Source organism: Rhincodon typus, chromosome 4 (assembly GCF_021869965.1).
Source record: "Rhincodon typus isolate 14 chromosome 4, sRhiTyp1.1, whole genome shotgun sequence".
NCBI lineage: Eukaryota > Metazoa > Chordata > Chondrichthyes > Orectolobiformes > Rhincodontidae > Rhincodon > Rhincodon typus.
Window position 1 is genome coordinate 29,400,180 of NC_063335.1, and position 24,357 is coordinate 29,424,536.

Below are 24,357 nucleotides of genomic sequence, written 5' to 3' on the forward strand. Positions count from 1 at the left end.
CAGTGCATCTCTACAGTATTATCTTTTAACCTGTTTTTTCAGTCTTACCAATGCTATGTTCATATCCTTGTCATTCCCTTTACATTTAAGACATTTGCTTTGACCTGCATTTCTTGAACTGAATGTGAGACTTGCTTGTAGTATGATAACTCCTGTCTAGAGAATTCTCTACAGAGTTCGTGAATTAATCTTGCCCACTTACCAGGTCTAAAATAACTGTTCTCTGGTTCCACAATGTATTGTTCTTAAAAAAAAAAAAAAAAGCCTGTCTAAAAAACCATGACCTCATCTAGGCTAACTTTGCCAATTTGATGCGTCAAATTCATGTCAAGATTAAAATCACCCATGATTTGTGTACCTTTTTTATAACCCAGTATTATTTCTTGTTTTGTTTCCATCATTAATATTTTTCCTTTGCTATTTTACATCTCCATTCAAACTGATTCCACATTTTGCTGTTCCAAATGGAATTATCTGTCAGTACTAGCCTTCATACAGTATTTTAGTTTGTCATCCTTGTCTCCCAACAAACACCATAAATCAATTTGCTCTGGTTACTGATCTTCTTGCCAGTTGAAAAACAGTTTCTTATGCATTCTATCAGAACCCCTTAAAGTTGTGAATGTTTGTTTCTTTTACAATTCCCCAACATGTTCTAAGCTCCCCAATACCTTCTCCGCTCTAAAGAGAACAATCACAAATTCTCTGATCTCTCTCTCTCTGTCTCTCTCTCCCTCTCTCCCTCTCTCTCAGTCTCTCGGTCTCTTTCTCGCTCTCTCTTTATCTCGCTGTCTCTGTCAGGCTGTCTCTCTGCCTCTGCCTCTCTCTGTCCCCCTACCATCCCCCTCTCTCTCTCTCTGTGCCTCTGCCTCTCTGCGTGCCCCTCCCTCTCTCTCTCTCTCTCTCTCTCTCTCTCTCTCTCACTCACTTCTCTCACTCACTGTCCCTCACCCCCCCTCTCTTTCTCACACACTCCTATTCTGTCTCTCACCACCGCTCTCCGCAGCCCCCCCACCCCCACCCCACCCCCATGCGTGGATCTGAAGCTACTCATTTCTGGTAGCATATTACTAAATTCTCTCTGCATCTTGTTCAAGACTTTATCCCAGAGTGTGATGCACAGAACCAAACACAATATTCTAGCTGTGGCTAACCTCTGACCCATAAATGTTGAGCAAAAATCCCTAGCGATGAATTTATGAATCCAATATTTTCATATGCTTTTATTTCTGATCAGCTTTTGCCTGATCTGCCACTCAAATATTTAAACATGTAAAACCCAGGTCTTTGTTCCTGCTCCCCATAAAAAAATGTACAATTTTTTTGTGCTAATTCTCCTCATTCTGCATTCCAACTTGCTGTTTTACTTGTTTGGTTTGCTAATATATCTCTGTTCTCCTCAAGAGTGCTGCTTTCCGCTGCACTGTTTATTACTTCTGAGTTTTGTATAGTAAACAATTTTGATATTTTGCCCTATGTACCCATATCCAGGTCGTTAGTATGCATTGGAAAGAGCCGTGATTGTACTACCTACGGCTGTGGTCACCATTGTATACTTGGATTTACAAAGCAATAATTCACAGCTAATGCTTGCCATACTAAGGCAGTGAACTTTTAAATAGTATTACATTACATTTCAAGTATGGAAGCAGACCACTTGTTCTGATGAAAGGTCATTGATTAACGAAAGATTAACGCATTTCCCCCCATAGATGCTGTCTGACCTGAGTTTTGCCAGCAATTCCTTTTTCGTATTCTTCCCACTTTATTTAATCTTTCCCTATTAACTTATCCCATTCCTTTCTCCTTTGTTGCTGTATGAAATTTTCTATTACTGGCTATTCAGATTTCTAAACTGTTACGTATCACTATAAGTTGCGTCCTATGTGGAAAATACACGTTAAATATACAGATATTTTAACTGTATCATGCATTTTGACACTTTAGAGCCAGTGTTTATTTGGATTCTAATTGATTTTATTTCAACATTATAACCAGTATTATAAGGAGAATATTGATCCTTCAGATGATACCAGCTTTCAGAATACAACTCAAATAAGAACAGGGGCACTCAATCCAGCATCTCATAGGAAAGATGCTTATACTTCAATGGAAGCTTATGAGGAATTGTTGAATCAAAAGCGACAAGAAGAGGACAGATATCGAAAATCTGATGATCCTGAGGTTGGTCAGAGAAGGTAATAATAACAGATTATTACAGACTTAGAAAATTTTGATAACATTTCATGGGAAGTACATTATTTTAATGCAGATCATTTTCATGATATTGCGATGAAATATCTGCTCAACAGTGATATCTAAATTATTCTGATTCACATAATTTGTGAATATGATCTCTTGAGGATCTCAAGTGCTGATGGAAAACTGCTATCTAAACCATATATATTAAATATCTTAATAATTTGCTGCCTTGTGATAGCTCCAAAAGATTACAAACACATTTCCTCAAAAGGTGCTTGAGGCAGAGTCCTGGAATATCTTTAAGGCTAAGGTAGATAGATTTTTGATAAGCCAGGGTGTAAAGTGTTATCAAGGTAGGCAGGAACGTGGAATAATGAGCTCAACCATGATCTGTTGACTGGCAGAGCAGGCTTGAGGTGCCAAGTGGCCCATTCCTCCTGATCTCTATTTTCTTTAAGGTTCACTTATTTATATGTCATAACTCACTGGGGAAGTGTGCTGTCAGTGCAAAAATATATACAATTGCTGGAACAAAATGTTTCTAATACTTTTACAGTAGTATGTATGTCATTGGTCTCTTCAATTAAAAGGCATGGCAAAATATTTAAACTATGGATTATTCCTTTACAGAAATGTTCAGACGCAAACAGACAGAGGATCAGAGGCCTATGAAAACAACTTTGCTAATTCTGGCAACCACTTTCAGCGATCGAAAAATGAAAGCAGGTGATTGTTCGTTCAGAGCTATTGTACCCATATTGGCATTCTTGTACCCTGATCATCATGCAGAAATGTTTCTTATAGACATGTGTTGTGATATGATTTATAATTACATTATGAGGTAGAGAATTTCTCGCAGTCATGGATTGTCCTCAAAACAAAAAGAAAACAGCCAGAAAATAGTGACCAAATCTGACAATAATGGGTGTCTGCTCCTTGCTTCTGGAGATGTCTGGCAACTAACTCTTGACTCCATGAGCCACCTTTCTTCTAATACATCCGGACTCTCAAAACAAAAAGTGCAGCTTAGAGGGAGCTGTGTGTTCTTGTGCAGAAGCACAGAAGGTTAGCTTTCAGGTGCAGCAAGTAATCAGGAAGGTAAATAGAATTTTGGCCTTTAATGCTAAAGGGAGTTGGAACTTAAAAACAGGAAAGTCTTACAACTGTTGGTGAGGCTGAACCTGGGATACTGTGTACAGGTTGGTTCTCTGTATCTAAGAAAGGATGCAATGGTATTGGAGGCTGATCAACAGGCTGATTTGAGATGAAATGGTTGACTTATCAAAAATGGCTAAATAGGTTAGACCTTTATTTATTAGAGTTTAGAAAAACAAGATCTTCTTGAAACATGCAAGATTCTGAGTGGGCTTGACACCATAGAGTTGAGAAGATGTTTCCACCAGTTGCAGAATCTCGAACTAGGGCATGTATTTACAGAATAATGGGGACACTCATTTGAAACTCAGATGTGAAGGAATTTCTTCTCCCTGAGATTACTGAATGTTTGGAATTTTCTACTCTAGAGAGCTGTGGACACTATATCACTGAAAGTATTTAAAGAGGAGGTAGATAGAATTTTTAAATATCAGGGAACTGATGGCTGTGTTGAGCTGGAAAAAAAGAGTAGTTGAGGCCTGAAGCAAATCTGCATGATCTTGGGGCAGGTTTGAGAGTTGAAGGCCTACTCTTGTGCCTATTCCCTATGCTGTTTTATGTTTGTTTTAATGTGACATGTACAGAGTCAATGACATGTTTCTGTCAGCCGTATAGGCAGAGAATGAAGTATTGGAAGCTCTGGCGCAATGTAAACTGCTACGACATAAATGGAATCCTCAACTCAGAAGATTTTGTAGTTACTGCAGTAGCTGTGTATGGTTTGGTGAGAAAGGGTTCTTACAATTTTAAACTCTTTTCCTTTGTTGCATAGATTATTTGTTTTATGAAGTGCAAGCCCGTTTATGAGCAGTAAGAGCTGAAAATAAATTCATTATTGGATCGACCTTTCTAATCCAGATGAACCATCTCTGAAATTTCTATTTACATTCATGACTCTTGAGGAATGGCTAGAAGAATTGGGATCCAACAGTTAGTTGCAGCAACGTTACTGCTGTCCAGGAATAGCTGACCTGAGTGTGTAGGAATGTTGTCAAGGTGTTCATTTTTATTGTACATTAATATTTGGTTAGATGTGGCACCAAATGGAATGAACAGAATTACTTTACAGAGAGCTAGCGTGGAACAAATGGGCCAAATGTCCTCCTGTTCCATTGTGACTCTGCCAATACTTTACTAGCTCACTGATATTTAAATTATTTATCTGTTAACTTCCTTTATTCAGTTTTATATTTATACAGAAGCTAGTACTTCTTGCTATGTATAGAATCTGTTGACCTAGCTTTTTGGAATCCAAAATAGATACCTCATACCTTTCCCATGTTGAACTGTTCTGTAGAGTTTTTTCCACGAACTTGAACTTCAATTAGACACTGGGAGAATAGACAAGAGCATAAAACTATTTACTGTGTCACCTGATTTGGTGTCATCAGCACCTTAGGTATGTGTTTTTCTATCCCTTCATCCAAGTCACTTATTATTATAATGAAAAGGACCCAGTACAGATCGATGTGTAGGGCAGTGTCATCATACATTGTTGGGTAATTGGGGCATGTACAAATTAAACCTGTTGTCGGGTTCTCTAACCTACCTCCAAACCTGTTGCTTTCAATTTAAAACACACTTACTTTTGTTAAAAGTCTCTTAATTGAATCTTACCAACTCCGTTATGGGAGACTGAAAGAGGTACAAACACATGGGATACAGGGAAACTTGGCAAGTTGCAACCAACATTGGTGGTAGAAGGGTTTTTTCTCTTTTTGAGTGGCTGGAGATTAATTTCTAGTGGTGTCCCGCAGGGGGATCAGTACTTGGTCCTTTGTTGTTTGTATCACAAACAACGTAGATGAGAATATGGGGAAAGATGATAAGTAAGTTTGCAATGACACAAATATTGGCTGGGTGGTTAACACTGAGGAAGAAGGTCTTGGTTACAGGCAGATATAAATGGATTGGTCAGATGGGCAAATCAGTGGCAGATGGAATTATCCCTGAGAGTCATACTATTTGGAAACAGACCCTTCAGCCCAACTTGTCCATGCTGATCAAGTTTCCCAAACTAAACTAGGACCACTTGCCTGCTTTTGGCCCATGACCCTCTGAATCTTTCCTATCCATGTAACTGTCCAAATGTCTTTTCAATGTTGTAACTGTATTTGCATCTCTAATTTCCTCTGGCAGTTCATTCCACATACGAACCACCCTCTGTGTGGAAAATATTGACGCTTAGGTCCCTTTTAAATCTTTCTCCTCTCACTTTCAAAATATTCCCTTTAGTTTTGGACACCCCCACTTTAGGGAAAAGACCTTTGCTATTCACCTTATCTATGCCCCTCATGATTTTATAAAATCCTATAAGGTCACCCCTCAACCTCCTACATTCCAGTGACAAAAGCCCCAGCCTATCCAGCCTCTCCTTATAACTCAAACGCTCCAGTCCTGACACTATCCTTGTAAATTTCTTCTGAACCTCTCTAATTTAAAAATATCCTTTCTATAGCAGGGGGACCAGAACTGTATGCAGTACTCCAAAAGTGTCCTTACTGACCTCCTGTACAACCTCAACATAACTCCTCTGCTCAATGGTCTGAGCAATGAAGGCAAGTGTGCAAAATGCCACCTTAGCCGTACTGTCTACCTGAGGCGCAACTTTCAAAGATAATGTACCTGAATCCTGGGTGTCCTACCATAAACTGTACGAGTCTTACCTTTGTTCATCTTACCAAAATACAATACCTCACATTTATCCAAATTAAACTCCATCTGCCACTCCTCAGCCCTTTGGCCTAATTGATCAAGATCCCTTTGATAGATAACCTTAGATAATCTTGAGTAACCTTCTTCACTGTCCACTATACCACCAGTTTTGGTGTCATCTGCAAACTTACTAATCAAGCCTCCTAAATTCTCATTCAGGTCGTTTATATAAATGACAAACAACAGGGGATCCAGCACCAATCCCTGAGGAACACTGCTGGCTAAGGGCGTCCAGTACAAAAAACAATCCTCCACCACCACCCTTTGTCTCCTACTGTCAAGCCAATTTTTCATCAGGTTGGCAAGCTCTTGAGGTGGAAGAAGTAACAAAGACGAGGGAGTACTCAATAAATGGCAGGAACGAGGAAGCTCAGGAACAGAGAGATCTTTGGGGTTTTCGTCTACACATCTATGAAGGTGGCAGGGCATGTTAATAGTGTAGTTCAGAAGACATATGGAACACTTGCATTCATCGTTCAAGGCATAGATTATAAGATTACATAAATTGTGTTGGAGCTGTACAGGATTGTGATTAGGCCACAGCTGGAGTAGTATGTGCAGTTTTGGTCTCTGCACCACAGGAAGGACTTGATTGCACTGGAGGGGCTGCAGAGGAGATTCACCAAGATTTTGTCTGGAATGGAGCACTTTAGATATGAAGAGAAGCTGGATAGGTTCAGGTTGTTTTGTTTTGACTAGAGAAGGTTGGGGGTGGGGGGGTACATGGTAGGGATGTATAAGATTGAGGGGCATGGACAAGATGGATAGGAAACCCTTAGTTGAAGGGTCAATAACAAGGGACATATTTTAACATGAAATGCATGAGATTTACAGGAAATTTGAGGAAAATTTTTTTTCCTCGTAGTGGGTGGTGGGGGTCTGGACTGCATTACCTGGGAGGGTAGATGAGGCATGTAACTTCAATTTTTAAGAAGTACTTGGATGAGCACTCGAAGTGACATAACAATCAATGGGACTAGTGCAGATTCAGTGTGGGTTTGGTGGCACAAACTTGATAGGTCAAAGTGCCCCTTCTGTACTGTGTGATTCTATAATTCGCTGCCTTGTGGAAATTATATAACTAACGTGCATAGAAGCTCCCTTATCTACTACGTTCAACCTCAAATAAAGTATATTAATTTGGTTTTTTTAGATGGGTCTTACCCTTCCAAAATCCTTACTTGTTACCTCATGTTTACTACAATTTATTTGCCCAAATGCTGAGTTATCTTCCTAATAACAGCACCTTACCCCCAACTGACATTAGCCATATAGCATATAATTTCCTAGTTTGTGTCTTAATTTTTCCAATCCAAGGAAACCCTTTCTAATCAAAAATATTTTTGAAGATAATGATAAATGCATTGACAATTTCCTCACCTTTTTTAAAGTATCTTAGATGGAAGCAATTATGTCCAGGAGATTTGAACTGAGTAAATTCCTCTCTAGTTTTTTTTTGTTTTTCGTGTCAATGGTATTTCATTTACATTCTATATTGTGTGACTCAATGCAAAAATCACTATTTCATAAGTCTGCCATTTCCTGATTTCCGATTATAATATTACCTGCATGCTTAGTTAAGGAACCAACTGTACTATATATTCATAAAGATCTTTAATTTTGACCTGGATATCCCTTGCAAGCATTTTCTTATTCCTTGAACTCATGATATTTAAGTGTAGCACTCTTAATGTAGTTATACATCGCAAGGTGTTTCGCAGGAGTGTTGTGCAAACTTGAGGGAAGGAATTCCAGACCTTAAAGAAAATAAAGGCAAGGTCATTGATAGGGATGCACAACAAGTGAGAATTGCGGGAGCGCAGGTATCTTGTAGGATTACAGGGCTGAATAAGATTGGTGAAAAAGTGGGGTGAGACCATGGGTGGATTTGACAGAACAAGAATTTTGAAATAGCAACATTGCCTAACAGGAAACTAATATAAGTCAGTGAGCAAAGGAGTGATGGGTGAATAGAGCAGTGTGTGTTAGGAGATGGCAGCAACATTTTTATTATCTTAGAATCATGGAGGATAGAATGTGGGAGGGCAGGCAGGTATTTATTTAAGACCTTTTCTTTTTGTTTTATAATCAGGTGGAAGCCTGATTTCTGCAGATTAGTAGACTGCATGTGCTAAATTTGCTCATAGTGCAAGGGCCTCACAGCTGCCAAATGAGGTAAATTTTTAACTATATTTTAATATCCAGTTGAGCTCCTTGTCCACAAGAGATATTGTATAATTGAATTATCTGGCATGCACAATTATATGACAATTAGAGGGGGAAACGATTTGGGGTGTAAGCTTTCACATTTAATAAAGCTTGGTGTGAAGCTCTTAAATATTTGGAAAGACTCAGGACAATTCCTGTCAGAAACAGACCCACAGCTCAAATTAATCATTGATTTTCCAAATTCAATTGATGACAAGTTGATTGTTAGTGCAGAAAATAAACCAGGTGTCATGGTGGATGTCTTTTAGACTGCATTCTCTCATGCCTGATTTCCCTTGAAAGAGCACTGGCTGCAAAATTTAAAGTCACTAACTTCTAAGTATCTCTGGCTCTCGTCTGAAATAGACATTTTGTGCCTTTAATGTGCAAATCAGTGCCCCAACACATGTTTTAGAGCCCCAGTTGAACTTGATAACTAACTGGGCAAGTCATGCCCTACACATGCATTTTCTTTGTCTATGCCAGCTGTTGCTTAAAGTGACTATCAAGTAACTTTATACAGGGACAAATGTTATATATACAGTGGAACTCCATGGCCCAGCTGTAACACAATCTCATTTCCTGGACCCTAACGTGTATGTTATATCAGACTTGTACTATACATCTCACTTTCCTATCGACCATGGTTATTGCATTGGTATATGGTCACAAATCATGAAAAGTAGCAGTGCATTGTTAACAAAAGCATAAATAATTCAAAGCATTAGGGTTCATGTCTAAAAGGTTAGAACCAAGAAGACTGGAAGCTGTGTGGACAGTTCTGGCCTATATAATATGATAAGGACATCGAGATCTACAAGGCCAAGTCCAGAATTTTGAACTTTACATTGATCTGGAAAGACTGCAGGCTTGGACTTCTTCCTTTCCAAGTGAAAGCTCAAGGGTTACTTAACCAATTTTTTAAAATCATCAAGGGGTTTGATAGGGTAGACATGGAGAGTTAGTTTCCACTTATGAGGAGTCCAAAGCAAAGGATGGTCACTAAAGTCAAACAAATAATTTATGAGAAATTTCTTAACTCCGAGAATGGTTAGGAATGAATTTAATAATGTAGATCCATTTAGAAGAAAGATAGACAAGTAAAGGAAATGCTGTCATAGTCCCAGAGGACCAGAGGCTGTGCTCTTAGGGAGAGATGACCAGTGAATTACAAAAACAGAAATTGCTGGAAAGGCTCAGCAGGTCTGGCAGCACCTGTGGAGTGAAATCAGAATTAACATTGTGGGTTCAGAGACCCTTCATCAGAACTGAGGGTCACCACACATCAGGTGAGTGGTGAGGTTGAGAAAGCAGTACCTTCATGGTGACCTCAGCTGGTGTGGGAATTGAACACATGCTTTTGGCATCACTCTGCATTGTAAATCAGCTGTCCAGCCAACTGAGCTAACAACCCCAATAGATAAGTACATCAGAGAGTGAAAGGAATAGAAGGATGTGCAGATAGAGGTAGATGTTGTGCAGTGGGAGAAGATTTGTGTGATGTATTAAAGTACAAGCTACTTTGGAAAAAGCAGCTGTTTTTGTGCTGGCATGCTGTTCAATTGTTCAAGTTGATCTCTATGTACAGAGTTTATTGGTTTTGTTGTTTTGCATGCTGCTATGGTCAATATCTGCCTCTTACATCTGAAGTTATATTTCTGCCTGTTCGTAGGTTTGGAAATAACTTGTATCGGACATCTTCATAAAACCGCAGTTGAATTGGGTGATACATTTTGGCAATTCCTGTTTTCTGCCTTGGCAGGAATTGTATGGGAAGATGACTTCTGTATCCACTGTTAGATCAATTTGGTTCTCTTGGTAGTGTATTATCTGGAATGCTGCTGTCTAAAGTAATTTGGATACTTTGTGTTGGCATGATCTGCTAGTTTAGATTAGTCCTTCAAGTTGCTTTCAGTTTCTGCAGTGTTGTTTAATTGCAATTTGTTGTATTAATGAGGTAGAAGTTTAGATTACTTGCTATAAAAGTTTTTTTTCCCCTCACTGCTACTTTCTCCAATTGCTTCTTGAAGTGCTATATTGAATTATGATTCCATGGATCTGAGGTGATTTGCTCAAGTTGCCAGTTTCATCCATGATTGAATGTTGACGAGCTATTTGATTTGTATACGTATCATAGCTTGCCTTTACAGGACATCTAAATGTAGGGCTTTTCTGCTTACGATTCTCTCAATATCTTGTGATCCTATCTGATTTCTTTTCTATTGTCCTCTGGAGAGCCATTAAGGCGAATTATAGGATACTAATTGATGCCTTAACTGTGATCATAATGTGGAGGTGCTGGTGTTGGACTGGGGTGGGCAAAGAAATCACATGACACCAGGTTATAGTCCAACAGGTTTATTTGAAATCACAAGCTTTTGGAGTGCAGCTCCTTCGTCATGTGCAGTGAGCGAGAACAGCACACAGAACACAGAGTTTATAGGCAGAGAGATCAAAAGATCATACAATTGGTGTGAGTGGAGTGTCAGATAATGAGTCTCTGCAGGTGACCAAGAGTGGTAAATGGTGAGTAAAGTGTCAACAGCTGAATAACCAGCAAAGGGATGACCAATAATCTGTTTAAATGAAGCAGAGAGATAATTACAGAAAATTAAAAATAAAGTGGTGCTGGAGACAAGCTAAATGACAGGAATAACATGACAGGTATAAGAATGAAGCTGCATGCTGAGGATCTAACCAAAGTAATAAGTAATTCAAAACTGTACAAAATAATTAAGGTAGAAAGATCATAACAATTTATCAAGGTGATGATGTCAAAACAGGACAGTAAGGAAGATTTTACAGATACAAAAGAGTGTAGAGGGGTCACATTTAGTGAGACATGAACCCAAGATCATGGTTGAGGCTGTCTTCATGGGTACAGAACTTGGCTATCAGTCTCAGCTCAGCAATTCTGCATTGTCATGTATCTCGAAGTCCGCCTTGGAGGATGCTAACCCGAAGATCTGAGGCTGAATGTCCTTGACCGCTGAAGTATATCTCGACTGGGAGAAAACTTTCCTGTTTGGTGATTGTTGTGTGGTGTCCATTCATCTGTTGTCATAGCGTCTGTGTGCTCTTGCCAATATACCATGCCTCGAGGCATCTCTCCCTGCAACGTATGAGATGGACAACATACCTATCATGTTATTTCCAGGAATAAAATGCATTATGAATCTGAGTAACATTGTATTCAAGATAGTGCTGGAAAAGAGCAGGTTGTAACAAAGACAACTTTTGGTATAAATGATTTACATAAGCAAGTTCAAAAGTTCTCACATATTGAATATGCACCAAAATCTAGGCAAAAATACTACGCACAAAGGTGCATGTTTTAACAGAACTCCTTATTTTAAACTATACTTCCTTTTATTCATGTAATGTGTTCAATATAAACTCTTCAAACTAAGACTTCATATATTTTCCTAATAAGACAGTTGTTCTGTGTGATATTATATTTGAGGTTTATGACATACAATCCAATTACCTTTTTCAGTTGAGCTCCTTGTGACTTAGTGTGAACGTTTACATCATCTGCAAGGATCGGAAAAAAAGAAATTTTCCTTTGACAAAGCCTGCGATGTTGACGCGTACTCAATGGAATCGTATTATAGCCAACACAAGTTTGCATTTAGAAATAGCGTTCCTCTATTTGTCAGTTGCGTTATAGCCAATTCACATTGCCAGAACATGTGTTATTGCAGAACCCCCTGTATATACTAACGTACAAGTTAGGAGCTGGAATAGGCCACTCAGCCCCTTGAACCTGCTCCACCATTCAATGAGATCATAGCTAATGTGATTGTAACCTGAACTCTGCATTTCTATTTATCCCTGATAAACCTCACCCTTGCTGATCAAGAATTCACTTACCTCTACCTTAAGAATATTGAAAGGCTCTGCTTTCACTGCCTTTTGTGAAAGGGAATTCCAAGGAGCCACGACTGTCTGTGAAAAAGATTTTGGCTTATCTTTATCCTGAATAGATGATTCCTTGTTTTAAATAGCGCCTCCTAGTTCTAGACTCTCTTACAAAAGGAAATAGTCTCTTTGCATCCAGCATGTCAGAATGCCTCAGGAACTTTTGTGTTTTAATCAAGTCATTTCTTACTGTTCTAAATTCCAACAGATACAAGCCTGACCTGTTCAACTTTTGGGACAACCTGTCAATTACTGGTATTAGCCTAATAAATCTTCTCCAAACTGCTTCCATTAGTAATTTACATTTTTCCTTAAATTAATACTGTACACATTGCTCAAGCTGTGGTCTCATTGGTGCCATTTTAACAGAAGCACAACCAAATCATCTTTGTATAAATTCTCCCTGTAATAAACAGTAACATTCTATTAGCTTTCTTAATTAACTACTGTGCATGCATATTAGTTTTTTTATGGGTTATACAGTGTGTTAGGATGCCACGGTCAGTTTGTGCATCCTCCTTAGAGTTGCTGCTGTTAGTCCACACAGCTTGCAAGAATCTTGTTGTAATTGTAGGGGCTGAAGCTCTTCAAAAGCAACTCTTTGGGTTCCCATCCCTGTCTCACATGCAGTCTTGTGCTCCTATTCCTAGTCACATCACATCTGAATTACCTATATGAGAGTTGGAACTGACTCAAACCAATGTGTCTCAGTAATTTTCCCCCTTTCTGTGGCACAGTGTCTGCAGCTTAGAATCCAGCTCCTCAAACCGATGTGAAGTTGCTGTAGCTGCAGCTGCAAGCACTTGTTACAAATGTATTCCCTCTGGATCATATTGGTATAAAACAGCTCCCAAATGTTGTGGGAGCCATACATGAGCTGACCTGCCATCTCTGCATTTTATTTAAGTAATTAATTAATCATTCTGCTGTTTCTACTTTTTACCCTTTATTGTATATTTGTTTTGTTTTACGCTCCATCTTATATCTAACAAACTATTTTTAAGAAAAAGAAGATTTAAAAAAAGACCTAAATACAAATTCATATCTTGCTTTTTCTTTAAAAGCTAGAAATACTCACAATTCAGCTTCTTTGTTTTGGCAAAAGCAACCAAACACCCCTCTTATTTACCATTTAACTTGTTGAGACGCTTGACTCCAGCACCATATTGTAAGTTGTATTCTGTTGACTACTCCTATATATGCTCCCAATGAAAGGGCCTATCTGATTCACTTAATGAGACTTCAGTTTCAGCTGGCTCTTAATTAATCTGCTCCTTGACTGCAACCTTTAAAACAAAAACTCTGCTTAAGGCCAGCACCTACAGAATTTAAACTGTATACTTTATTCCAACCATAAACTACAATATAAATTAGGCTAAAATAGATCCGTATCATTTAAAGGCTTGGACTTCCTTATCCAGCAAATGCATGCATTTAATCCTAGCTTGAACTGAAACAAAAAGAGAAATTGCTGGAGAAACTCAGCAGGTCTGGCAGCATCTGTGGAGAGAAAGCGTCAATGTTTTGAGAGCAGTGACCCTAGCCTGAACTGAGCTTGCTAGCGAAATTTATATGCCCCAACACAAAGGGCCTAGCATGGTGACTTAAGAGCCATTTGAAACTGGATTCTCATTAAGAAGCCTTCTTCTTGCCCATTAAATGCAGACATTCAGTCTTGTACTATTCATCTGGTAACTGTAACAACTAACTTCACCCCGAAACAAAAAAAAACTCTGGCCCTCCATAATATAAGGTTTAGAGAGACACAGCCTGTATTGGTTCCATTTGTGACAAGTAATTAGATTATCATGTGGAAACAATCATGCTTTGTGTTTTCTACGTTGTAAAACATCACATTAAAGTGAGAAGTTTTCCCTTGTATATATATTTATTGACCTTGCTGTAACATATTGAAACATTTCATGATTGTTTAGAGAATGAATTTCGGTTTTAAGTGTGTAGTCCAATATGTAGGCACTAGTGGCAACCAACCTGCATCTGTAATGTTCCACAAATGACAGTGAGGTAAATAATTTATTTTAATTTGTAATGGTGGACTTTGAGAGATGAGTGGTGAACAAATGCTTAGATGGATCCATGTTAAAGTGTGGGGTATTCAGCTGTGCAGTACTTCCTCAGCACTATATTCCTGGATTATGCATTGAACTTTAGTGTACTGAAATAATCTCTCCAGTTTATATATGTGTAGTGAAACAGAACTGACTTGGGAACTTTAACTTTGTCTGGTTCACTCAACTTCAGTGACAAGTTCTTAAGACTTCACAATTGTACTTCAAAAACTATCACTTGGTATTGCTCATGTTGATGCATGATCATAACTTTTGATTCTGTGTTAAGTTCATGTGACGACTAAGTAATTTTTCTCCTGTATTGAAACTCCTTTTCAACAAGAATAGTGGGAAAACTATTAAATGTCTTTTTTAAAATAACATTGGCTAAACCCTTTGCTACAGTTACTATAAAGAAAGGAGAGATCAAAAACCAACAGCATATGTTGAAGATGGTTACAAGGAAGACTACCGGAAGAGACCTGTTTCAGCAGCAGGAAAATCTAGGTAAATGTCTGTAATTTTATATTTTCATATTCCTTCAAAAGGGTCTACAACATTTAGTACCTGAGCACAGACAAAGCAGTCCATTCTACAAACTGACATAGTGACAACTCTTTGTATCATTCTTACAACTTGCTTTCCCACCTAATTTTTTATTGCAGCAGGTTTGGCTATATTGCAGTTTCCTTAATCTAAGTTGTTGAGATTGGTTATAAATAGCTGATTCTGTGGGACTCCATTACTTGCTGTCTGTCACCCTGATAATAATTCTTACTAAGTTTTCTTTCTGTTACCCAATCCTCAATCTTTGCAACTTATTACTTTCAATCATGTGAATCTTAATTTTGTGTAATAAGTAATTGTATGGCATCTGACTCAGATTTTCAAGAATCATTCAATAAGATACATCTCCCTCTTCTATGTAACTAACCTAATTGCAGCCTGTTAACAAAGCCCAATATATTCATTAAAAAATAAAATTGCTCTTGCACAAATTCATGTTGATTCTGTCTAATTATTATGGTTTTCTAAGTGTCCTGTTATCAGGTCTCTATACTAATAGAATCCAGCATTTTGTTGATTACTGATGTCAAGCTAACTAGTCTATTTCTTTTACCTCTCTTTATCCTTTTGAATTTTCGTTTGCTACCTTCCAGTTCATGAGGTGAATTCTGGAAGACCCAAACCTAAATATCCAGTATCTCCATAGCTACCTTCCGACAAACCCAAGAAGGCATGCCATCTCGCTCAGAATACTTGTCCGGCACTCTCTTGTTTTTGCTAATACTAATTTCTTCAAGTTTTTCCCTATTTCCAGAATGTTTATTTTTACTTCTACCTTGTTTAATATCTGTGATTTCTTTATTCACCATTATAATTACCGTCTCTAACTCTAATGGGTTTACATTTACAATTGTTAATCTGTTCCTACTCACATACCAATAGAAACTTTTATCTGTTTTTGCCTTTTGTTGGTTTACTTGTCATTATTTTTCTTTCTTTATCAATTTCATGGTCGTCTTTTTGTTGAATTCTAAAATCTTGTCACTTCACAGGCTTCCCATTCTGGCTGGCATCATTAATCTCTTCCCTTAATCTAATGCCATCCTTAACTCCTCTTGTTGGACCAATTCTTTCATGGGGTGTTTATTTGTTAAGCAAACATATTTAAAGTTCTAAACTAATTCTTTAGATGTCTATATTGCTATCCACCATTATGTCTTTTAAATATAGTTTTGCAATCAGTTCTACTCAGTCCATCCCTTATACCCTTGTAATTTGCTTTGTTCAAATTTAAAAACCTGGTTTCTGACTTAACACAATCATATTGAAACATACTTAAATTCTATCAAACTTTCCCTAGAGTCCCCTTTTTTACAAGGATTTTCATTAACCTTCTCTCATTGTGCAAAAGTATAATTAAAATAGCCTGTTCCCCTGGGGTTCATAATATGATCTAGAAAATTATCTAGTACACATTCCACAAACTCACCTTCAGCGCAGTTAACTGCAATTTTGCTCAGCTTGCTTTAACCTGGTCTTACTCTATTACAATTGTCATACCCTCTCTAAATTTCTGCTTTATACTCTCCTGGACACGACTGTTTGGGTTGTGGGCGGCGGGGTTGCCAAAAACAGCTGTCATCAGTGTTCCTTATTGTTTCATGCTGATTCTACTTCCGGTTCGTTTGGTCTAATATCCTTCTTCACTGCTGCCCTTGTATGATATTATCAGAACCCTTTACTTTTCCAATCTTTTCAAAATGTCAAGTAGCTTGCATTTTAAAGGATACATCTTTCAAGCTAGTTATTGATTGCTTTCAATTGGCTGTTGTTGAGTTAGTATATAAATTCTTGAGTTCATACTATAAATTAAAATTGGTGAAGTTGACAGGATGTGCTGTGGCCCAGAGTGAGAGCCTTGGCTGTCACTTCAAGGGTTCTGTTCGGATCACTTACTCCCAGCTGTGGATCTTGAAGTCTCTATTCCCTCTACTTGCAACATGATGAGGAGAAGCAGCATAGGTAACAAAGACGTTGTCTGCTTTTTGCAGAGGGAAATGGGGGAAGAGAAGGCCTCTCAGGAAGCCAAATCTACCCAGGGTCTTCAGGGAGTAGTTTGCTCACTGCAACCTAAGCCAGGAGCAGTACATGTGTTGTGTTCTTTTACAGAGAAGGTGCTCAAGTTGCCACCTGTTATAGGCAGAACTGTATGGAAGGTTTGGCATGAGTGTGTTAAGCATCGGTGTTAGTTTCAAATTGCTGATGACACAAAGATAGATAGGAAAATGAGTTATGAGGAGGATAGAAGGAACCTACAAAGGACCACAGATAGGTTAAGTGAATGGGCAAAGATCTGGCAAATGGAGTACAATTTGGGAAAATGTAAAAAAGTCAGTTTTGGCAGGAAGAATGAAAAAGGTGAAGAATGAAAAAGGTGAGAGGATGCAGAGGGTTCTGGGTGTTCCAGTGCATGAATCACAGAATGTTAAAATACACATACAGAAAAGTAATCAGGAATGCTAACAGGACATTATTATTTTGCAAGAAGAATTGAATGCAAGAGTAGGGAGTTATGCTCTGTTTATACAGGGCATTGGTGAGACTGCATCTGGAATACTGTGTGCATTACTAGTAACTGTACCTACAGAGGAATGTTAATGCATTGGAAGCAGTTCAGAGAAGGTTTACCAAACTAATACTTGGAATGAGCACATTCCCTCATGAGGAAAAGCTAGAAAAGTTACTTGTATCCTCTGGAGTTTAGAAGAGTTGGAAGTGACTTAATTGAAACATACAAGATCCTGAGCTGATTTGACTGGGTAGGTGTTGAAAGGATGCTTCCTGTTATGGGAGAATTTAGAACTAGAGGTCATAGTTTAAAAATAAGCATTGCTCATTTCAAACTGAGATGAGGAAACCTTTTATTTCTGAGAGTTGAGCCTTTGGAAATCTCTTCTTCAAAAGGTTGGGGATGCAGAATATTCAAATATTTTTAAGGCAGAGGTAGTTCGATTCTCGATTACCAAAAGGATGAAAGATTGTTGGGGATATGCAGGAATGTAGAATTGAGGTTAAATTCCAAAGAGCTTATTGAATGACGGAACAAGCTCCAAAGGCCGAATGGCCTCTTGTCATTATGTTTGAATATAAAGAAGGCTACTGTACACTGTGCAAATAATTCATTATGTCCCTTCTTCCCAGAGAGATGCAAATGGAGCAAGTATGCAGCTTTGCCTTGTTAACAAGCTTCCCTATGATGTAGGGTACTATGGACCTTGCACATGTTGCTTTGCTGTTCCTTCACGCAAATTAAGATATACTGCAACCGCAAAGAATTCCATTTCCTCAGTGTGTGTGACCATGAGTCACTATAACACGCAGGAAAGTAACTCTTGCATCAGTCATGATGTCCTTATTTTGCGCCAGTCTGCTGGACTATCAGTATTTGAGACACCATGAGAAACTAACAAATACTGTTCAGTAACAAGGCTATCTATGAATTTGATGGGCAGTATGCACATAACAACGTCCATGCTACACATGAAATGTCATTGACCAGATCAATGCTTTTGCTGTCTAAACTGCTCTGGAAGAACTTGAGAGATTTTCACAATTTGTTGTGGTCCACTGCAACCTACAAAGGCCTGTCATCATGAGAACACAGTCCTGCTGCCAGCATCTGTGTGCAGTGAAGAAGAAGGGAGGTCATAACCTTCAAGGTCTGGCAATCTTTCTGAAGTTTCAGTGAATGCAGCTACAGCTAACTGTTCAACAATATGCACCCTATTTATCCTCTAACTGACAATCACAGCAGTCTTTTAATCACAATGCTGAAATAAAAACTATCAAAATTGAACTTCACAGACCAGCTTTATCAATCAAACTATCCAACGTTACATACGGATGTCATTTGGATCACCTTTGTGCACTGTCTTCGTGCTGCCTTTTGTGTGGCTTTGCCTAGCCTAGTGCATGTAAGGGACTACTATTGATGAAGTCATTCAGCACTGAATCAACTGCACCATCATTGCCTTTTTCAAGCTGAAATATCATGTCTTTGTTGACTTTGAAAGGCCCCTTTGGCAGTGGTCTTGATCTATAAGGCTGTTGCGTTGAACACTCTCCTCTATTGTAACAAGAACTGGACCATTCACTAATTCATATTAAGATCTTTGAGAGCTTCCCCCAGCAGTGCCTATACCGAATCCTGAGTGTCAAGTGGGAGGAACACCAGACTAATGTGAACATACTCCATGAAGCTGCATCTACCAGCATTGAAGCCCTTCTTCTGAAGGAACAATTCCCATGGATGGGCCATTTTGTCTAGATGCCCAAAAGCCCCTACCTTTGGCAGTTTCTATTCTTTCAATGCATAAAGGGTAACCAAAGAAAAAGTTATAACGATCTGCTTAAGATCAACTTGAAGTAAGGAGGCATTGACTCCACTGGGAGGTGAAAAATTCAATCCAAACCTCTTTAAGACTTAGTCACTCCACTGCAAAATGGAATGACGGCAGCAGAGGGAGGAGAAGGAAGTCAACCCTGGCCTGCAAATTCCATTACGCTACCTAACCTGCCCCTGTTGCAGAAAAAAAGTGGATCCAAAATTGGGCTCCTTAATTATCTGAAGAATCATGTAGTCTGACAGACATCATCTTTGATCTGCTCAACTGCTGATGGTGCCAAATGCTCATAAGCGATGCTAACCCAATGGCTGCAACATGACTGGTATATGTAGACAGCTTTCAGTGAGGAGGACTGCAGATAGCCGTGGAAAGTAATATGGCTTTGGCCATCAAAAGCCTGGCTCTGCTCTGAACCACTTCTGGCAATGGGTGTGGTAGCATTCTGGCTGGGTGTCAGGCAACAGCAAGGGCACAGGTTGAGTGGTAATATAGAATCCTTTCATTTGAGAAAGGATAGGAGATTCTTGCATCATTAGATGTAACCTAGGAGACACATCAAGAATCCTAATAAATTATTAAGGGATAAATACTGGATTGTTGTTATACAGATCATTAAAACTCTTGTGGTACTATGTCCAGATCCTCGGGGATATGCTGACATCATAGTCTATCCTTTGTATCTTATAGAATTTTAAGAGAAAGTGTGAGCATGTGTGTGCCCACACACGCACGTTCACCCCCTTAGCATCATTGTATCCAGAATTGTTTTTGCAGCAGAGATCTGTATGCATGTCTTTTTGGATAATAATGGACCTCGTAAAGCAGGGGTCTTGTAAAGTTCAATTTTACTTCTATACATGAACTCCATTGAAACTTTTTTCATAGTCATAAAAGACTTTTGCTGAGTCACTCCTCCTCCTTCTCTGTTGGGGTGAAAAGAGACTTAGTTTCTTCTTTTTCCCCTGATTGACACAACTTTGTAGTTCTTGTGTAATCTGCTTTGTAGTCTCTACATTGATAGAGGCTGAAAAGTTGTTTACCTTTTGTGGCTGAGTCTAGGAATAGATGGCATAATCTGAATAAGGGGGTTGCATATTTAAGACAGAGGTGAGGAGAAATTTCTTCTGAAATTAGTGAATCTGGAATTATTTACTGTAGAGGGCTGTAGAGACCATATCATTAGTATATTCAAGGCTGAAATGGGCAAATATTTAATCAGTAAGGGAATCAAGGGTTACAGGGAAAAGACTTATATTTTATGGTCTTACAGTCTTACCTCTGTATCCTTTTTGTAATATGGTAACTAAAGCAGCACATGATACTCCCCAGAGTGATTTAAACATGGTTTGTCATGAATGTGTTATAATGTATACTTTTCAATTAAACCTTATTGCTTGTTTTGTTTTTGTAATGGCCTTTATGGATCTGTGTTGCAATGTTTAGTGATTTGTGTAGTATGCTCCCAGATCTCTTTGCTGTTCTCCTGAATTTAATTCTTATTTTCCAAGTAATATGCGACAGCCTCAATTTCTTAACTGACATGAGGGAGTTGAAAACAAATTTAATGTCTCTGTATGTAATTCTATAGAGTGCTTTAAAAGCATGTTAAACCCAAAAAGATGACTAGGCTCAATACCAACATGAAGAAGCTTCTCCGAAGTGAACACCAACAATGAATACCTCATGTATATACTGGAATGTTATAATCTGCTGGAGAGATGATTGACTCCAAGAAAAGCCTCTACACAACAGAGGGCATGCCATTTCTAGAGCAAAATACTGAAGAGAAGTTCTTCAGAGAGCCGTGCTGACACTGCTCGATCATATTATGTATTTCTAAATGCTCTGTTATTACATTCTTTTATAATAAACTAACATTTACCAAAGTAACTGATGGCCTATAGTTTTTTTTTGTCTCCTTCACTTTTTAAATAAAGATGTTACATTGGCAATTTTCCAATACCCTAGGAATTTTTCAGATTCTAAGGATTCTTGGAAGACTGTTACCAGTGCTTCCACTATCTCTGTAATTACTTCCTTTAATATCCTACAATGCGTCCCATCAAGTTTAGGGGATTTATTGGCCTTTTTCCCCCATTAGTTTTCTTATGTGTCAGTGTCTTTAATTTGCCCTTCAACTTAAGAACTCTGTGCTGGAGAATCTCAGGACAGAAACACCTTCTACAGATGTGGCAATCTTATACAATCTCATTGTCCAAAAATCATTGTTGACAGTATGGCCTGCGTTGCTATTGAAAACCAGGTCACCAGCTTTTCCTTATGTGTTGTATTTTATACAAATGAAGAGTATAACTTGATTACAAAAAGATTCATATTTAATGAATCTTAATATAGATTTTTGAACTTTGCATGAAATTATTGTATGCATTGAGGTTCAGGTTTTTTGATGTTGAAGTTAAATTTTAAGTTTTATGCTTCTGTGGTAAACTCTGGAAATGTAAGTCAATAGTGGTACATTTATGAGCATTTTATATAAAGTCATTATTATCTTTGATCAGGTGCTATACAGTTATGATGTATTTATTGCTGATGTATTCTTGTGTTTTCATTCCATCAATAGATATTTGATAAACGACATACATAACTCTCAGAAACTACGCTCCAAATCTGCTTCAGTGAAAGATGATGTTGTGTTTGCAACAGGATTGTTGGTGGGTAAGTTAAAAATGTTCAAAACAAGTATTTTACTTTTGAACCATGATCTGAATATATGTTTAGCATGAACATACCAGTTCTTGGTCAATACGTTAACTTCTCCTGCTTAAGAAATACCTGAATCAAAGCAGAAGTTTCTTTTTTTTTATCGTTTCTACCTTATTTTCACTTCTTTTTGACTTTCCTAAAAATATTTATTCTTGTCAGGATATTATTTTTTGCATATGGTTAGCTCTTCCTGCAGTGGCCTCTACCAACCTTCACCCTCCCTCCCTGCCCCTTTACTTTTTGGAAAAAAAAACCTTTGGCCAGCAATTATTGGTTCTTGAAGGAGAAAAGGATAACATATGAATGTTCAGTTGGTGCCTTGACAGTCATGGTCATTACTAAACATTAGTCAAGTTGTCACTGAGATTTTTGCAGACACCGTTCATTCAGGATGTGTTGAGAATTGAGGCTTTTCAGGAGAGTAGGTGCATCAGTTTTCAGGTCTTCCAATGAATTCTCCATAGGAGTTTTCTCAGAAGGCAGCTGATGAGCTCGATACTTCTCATTCTCAGCACACTGGATACCAACTGAACTCCATACAATATCCAAAAAAAACTAGAAGCCCGACAGCAATAAACTCAGGCATGTGATTTCCAGTAAACCAAGCAATTAACTTAAGCCATGTGATTTCAGAAGTAATTTTAAAAAAAAGTCCCACATCCTTTTCATGAGCCCTTTTTATAAAAAGCCTGGATTAATTATCCAAATGGTTTGCAATTTTTTAATATGAATCCTCAAAATAAAAATTGAAGTGTCTTCATACCATTATGTACTTTTTAAAGCATTAAATAATAGTTGCCAAATCATTACCTTATTTAAATATCTGTGGCTTTCATTACTCTGTCATAATTATAGTGTGCCATGAAAACAGCGCAAAAATAATGAACAGGATTTAAGGACAATAATTATTTAGATTAGGGTGTGTAAGTGTAATTCTGTTTGCATTCTTGCTTTGCCTTTTTTGCTGATAATTTTTGTCCACATTTATACTGGAAGCTGACTGCACATTACTTGTGCGGCAGTTGAAACTTTTTGTCAAAGTTGATGGAGCAACTTGACAACTGGTAGAAGCTTTGTTTGCAATATAACAAAATCACATTGGAAATATTGAACACTGACAAGGTTTTTGGTAATGTGAACGTCATTACTTAATGAAATAAAAAGAATATATTTATTATTTCACAAAACTGGTCAAAAGGCATACTGAAATAACTCATATAGATAATCACAATAGAGTCATACAGCATAGGAGAGGCCCTTTGGCCCACAATAAGTGCAGTTTAACTTAACCTGAGATTTTAGTTGTGAATCAAAAGTTAAATATGCCAAATTAATTAACCTGTTTTGTTTAAACTTTAGCATTGCTATAGGTGGTAGAAATAGGTAATTATATTAGTATGCCTACCTTTGTTGTTAGAGGATTAAAAGTTTATTCAGGTTTGAGAGTTTTGTCATGGATCTTTAGATGACTGAACAGGCTAATTCTTGAATCATAGACTTTTGGGCACATGCAGTAGGACATTCCATAGTGAGATCTGGTGTGTTGGATTAGCTTCCTTTTCCTTACTTCTCCACAGCGCTAAGGCTCATTGTGAAGATAGTTAGACTTAAAACATAATGAAGCTTTATGGACAAGTTGTTGCCATTTGAATGATAGGTAATAAGATCCTGTATGGTGCAGAGATACAAAAATATTGCAGACATCCACAAATTCTAAATCATGCATGTCTATAGTGGTTAGTTGAGTTTTGGCACAGAGGTGACTAAAGTTAGAGTTTTCCATCTCGGCAGTATTTGATACTCTCATTAGATGGTAATTGATTTTGATGAGGTGAGTAGCCACTTTTGGATTTTAAATAGTATGGGGACTATTGAACCAAATTGAAGGAAGCTGTTTCAGGTCTTCCACTTGACAGTTACATGCATGTCATTATGAAGCAGTGCAGGATTGTGATAAAGTTTCTTGGATATCCAAATCTTTGGACCACAATTCACAGAGCTCTGTCATTTACTGAATCAAATGCTTTGGTCAGTTTGATGAATTTAACGAAGAGTTCATGGTGTTATTTTTGATGTTTTCTTAGATTTGTCTGGCTACAAAGACTGAGCCTCTGGAAGGCCTAAATGCACCTGCATCTCTGGGAACAAGTAGACAATAGAGAATGCGTGTCAGGAATTTTCTACTGTGGATAATGGGAATTATCTCAGTAGTCTCCCATGTGTGATTTATCCTGCTTCTTGCAGATTGTTACAGTTATGTCAGTGATGTCAGTGTGGGGTGATGGGATGTTTGTTTGCCTTCCAAAACTGTAGAATGAGTATCTAGAGTTGATATGAGACTCCCAGGTTCACAGTCCTGTCCCCATCATCAATTCTCCATTGCCACAGTTGTTAGCAAATGAGCTCTGGTAGAAGTTCACACATGACTTTGTTTAACATGGGGACCTTGA

At 38.1% G+C, this 24,357-nt stretch overlaps 1 protein-coding gene across 8 annotated transcripts in view; it reads left to right on the forward strand.

The window, feature by feature from the left end:
* The window catches only part of cspp1b (centrosome and spindle pole associated protein 1b), a 123,594-nt gene that overhangs the window by 41,558 nt on the left and 57,679 nt on the right, over window positions 1-24,357 (forward strand). For 6 of the 8 annotated variants that reach the window (XM_048596269.1, XM_048596270.1, XM_048596274.1 and 3 more), the window contains exons 7-10: window positions 1,999-2,198; window positions 2,833-2,928; window positions 14,676-14,777; window positions 21,765-21,859. In XM_048596269.1, coding sequence (XP_048452226.1) covers window positions 1,999-2,198; window positions 2,833-2,928; window positions 14,676-14,777; window positions 21,765-21,859 — 493 coding nt within the window. The remainder of the gene's footprint in view (window positions 1-1,998; window positions 2,199-2,832; window positions 2,929-14,675; window positions 14,778-21,764; window positions 21,860-24,357) is intronic. The other 2 variants (XM_048596276.1, XM_048596275.1) reach the window with 2 other exon arrangements.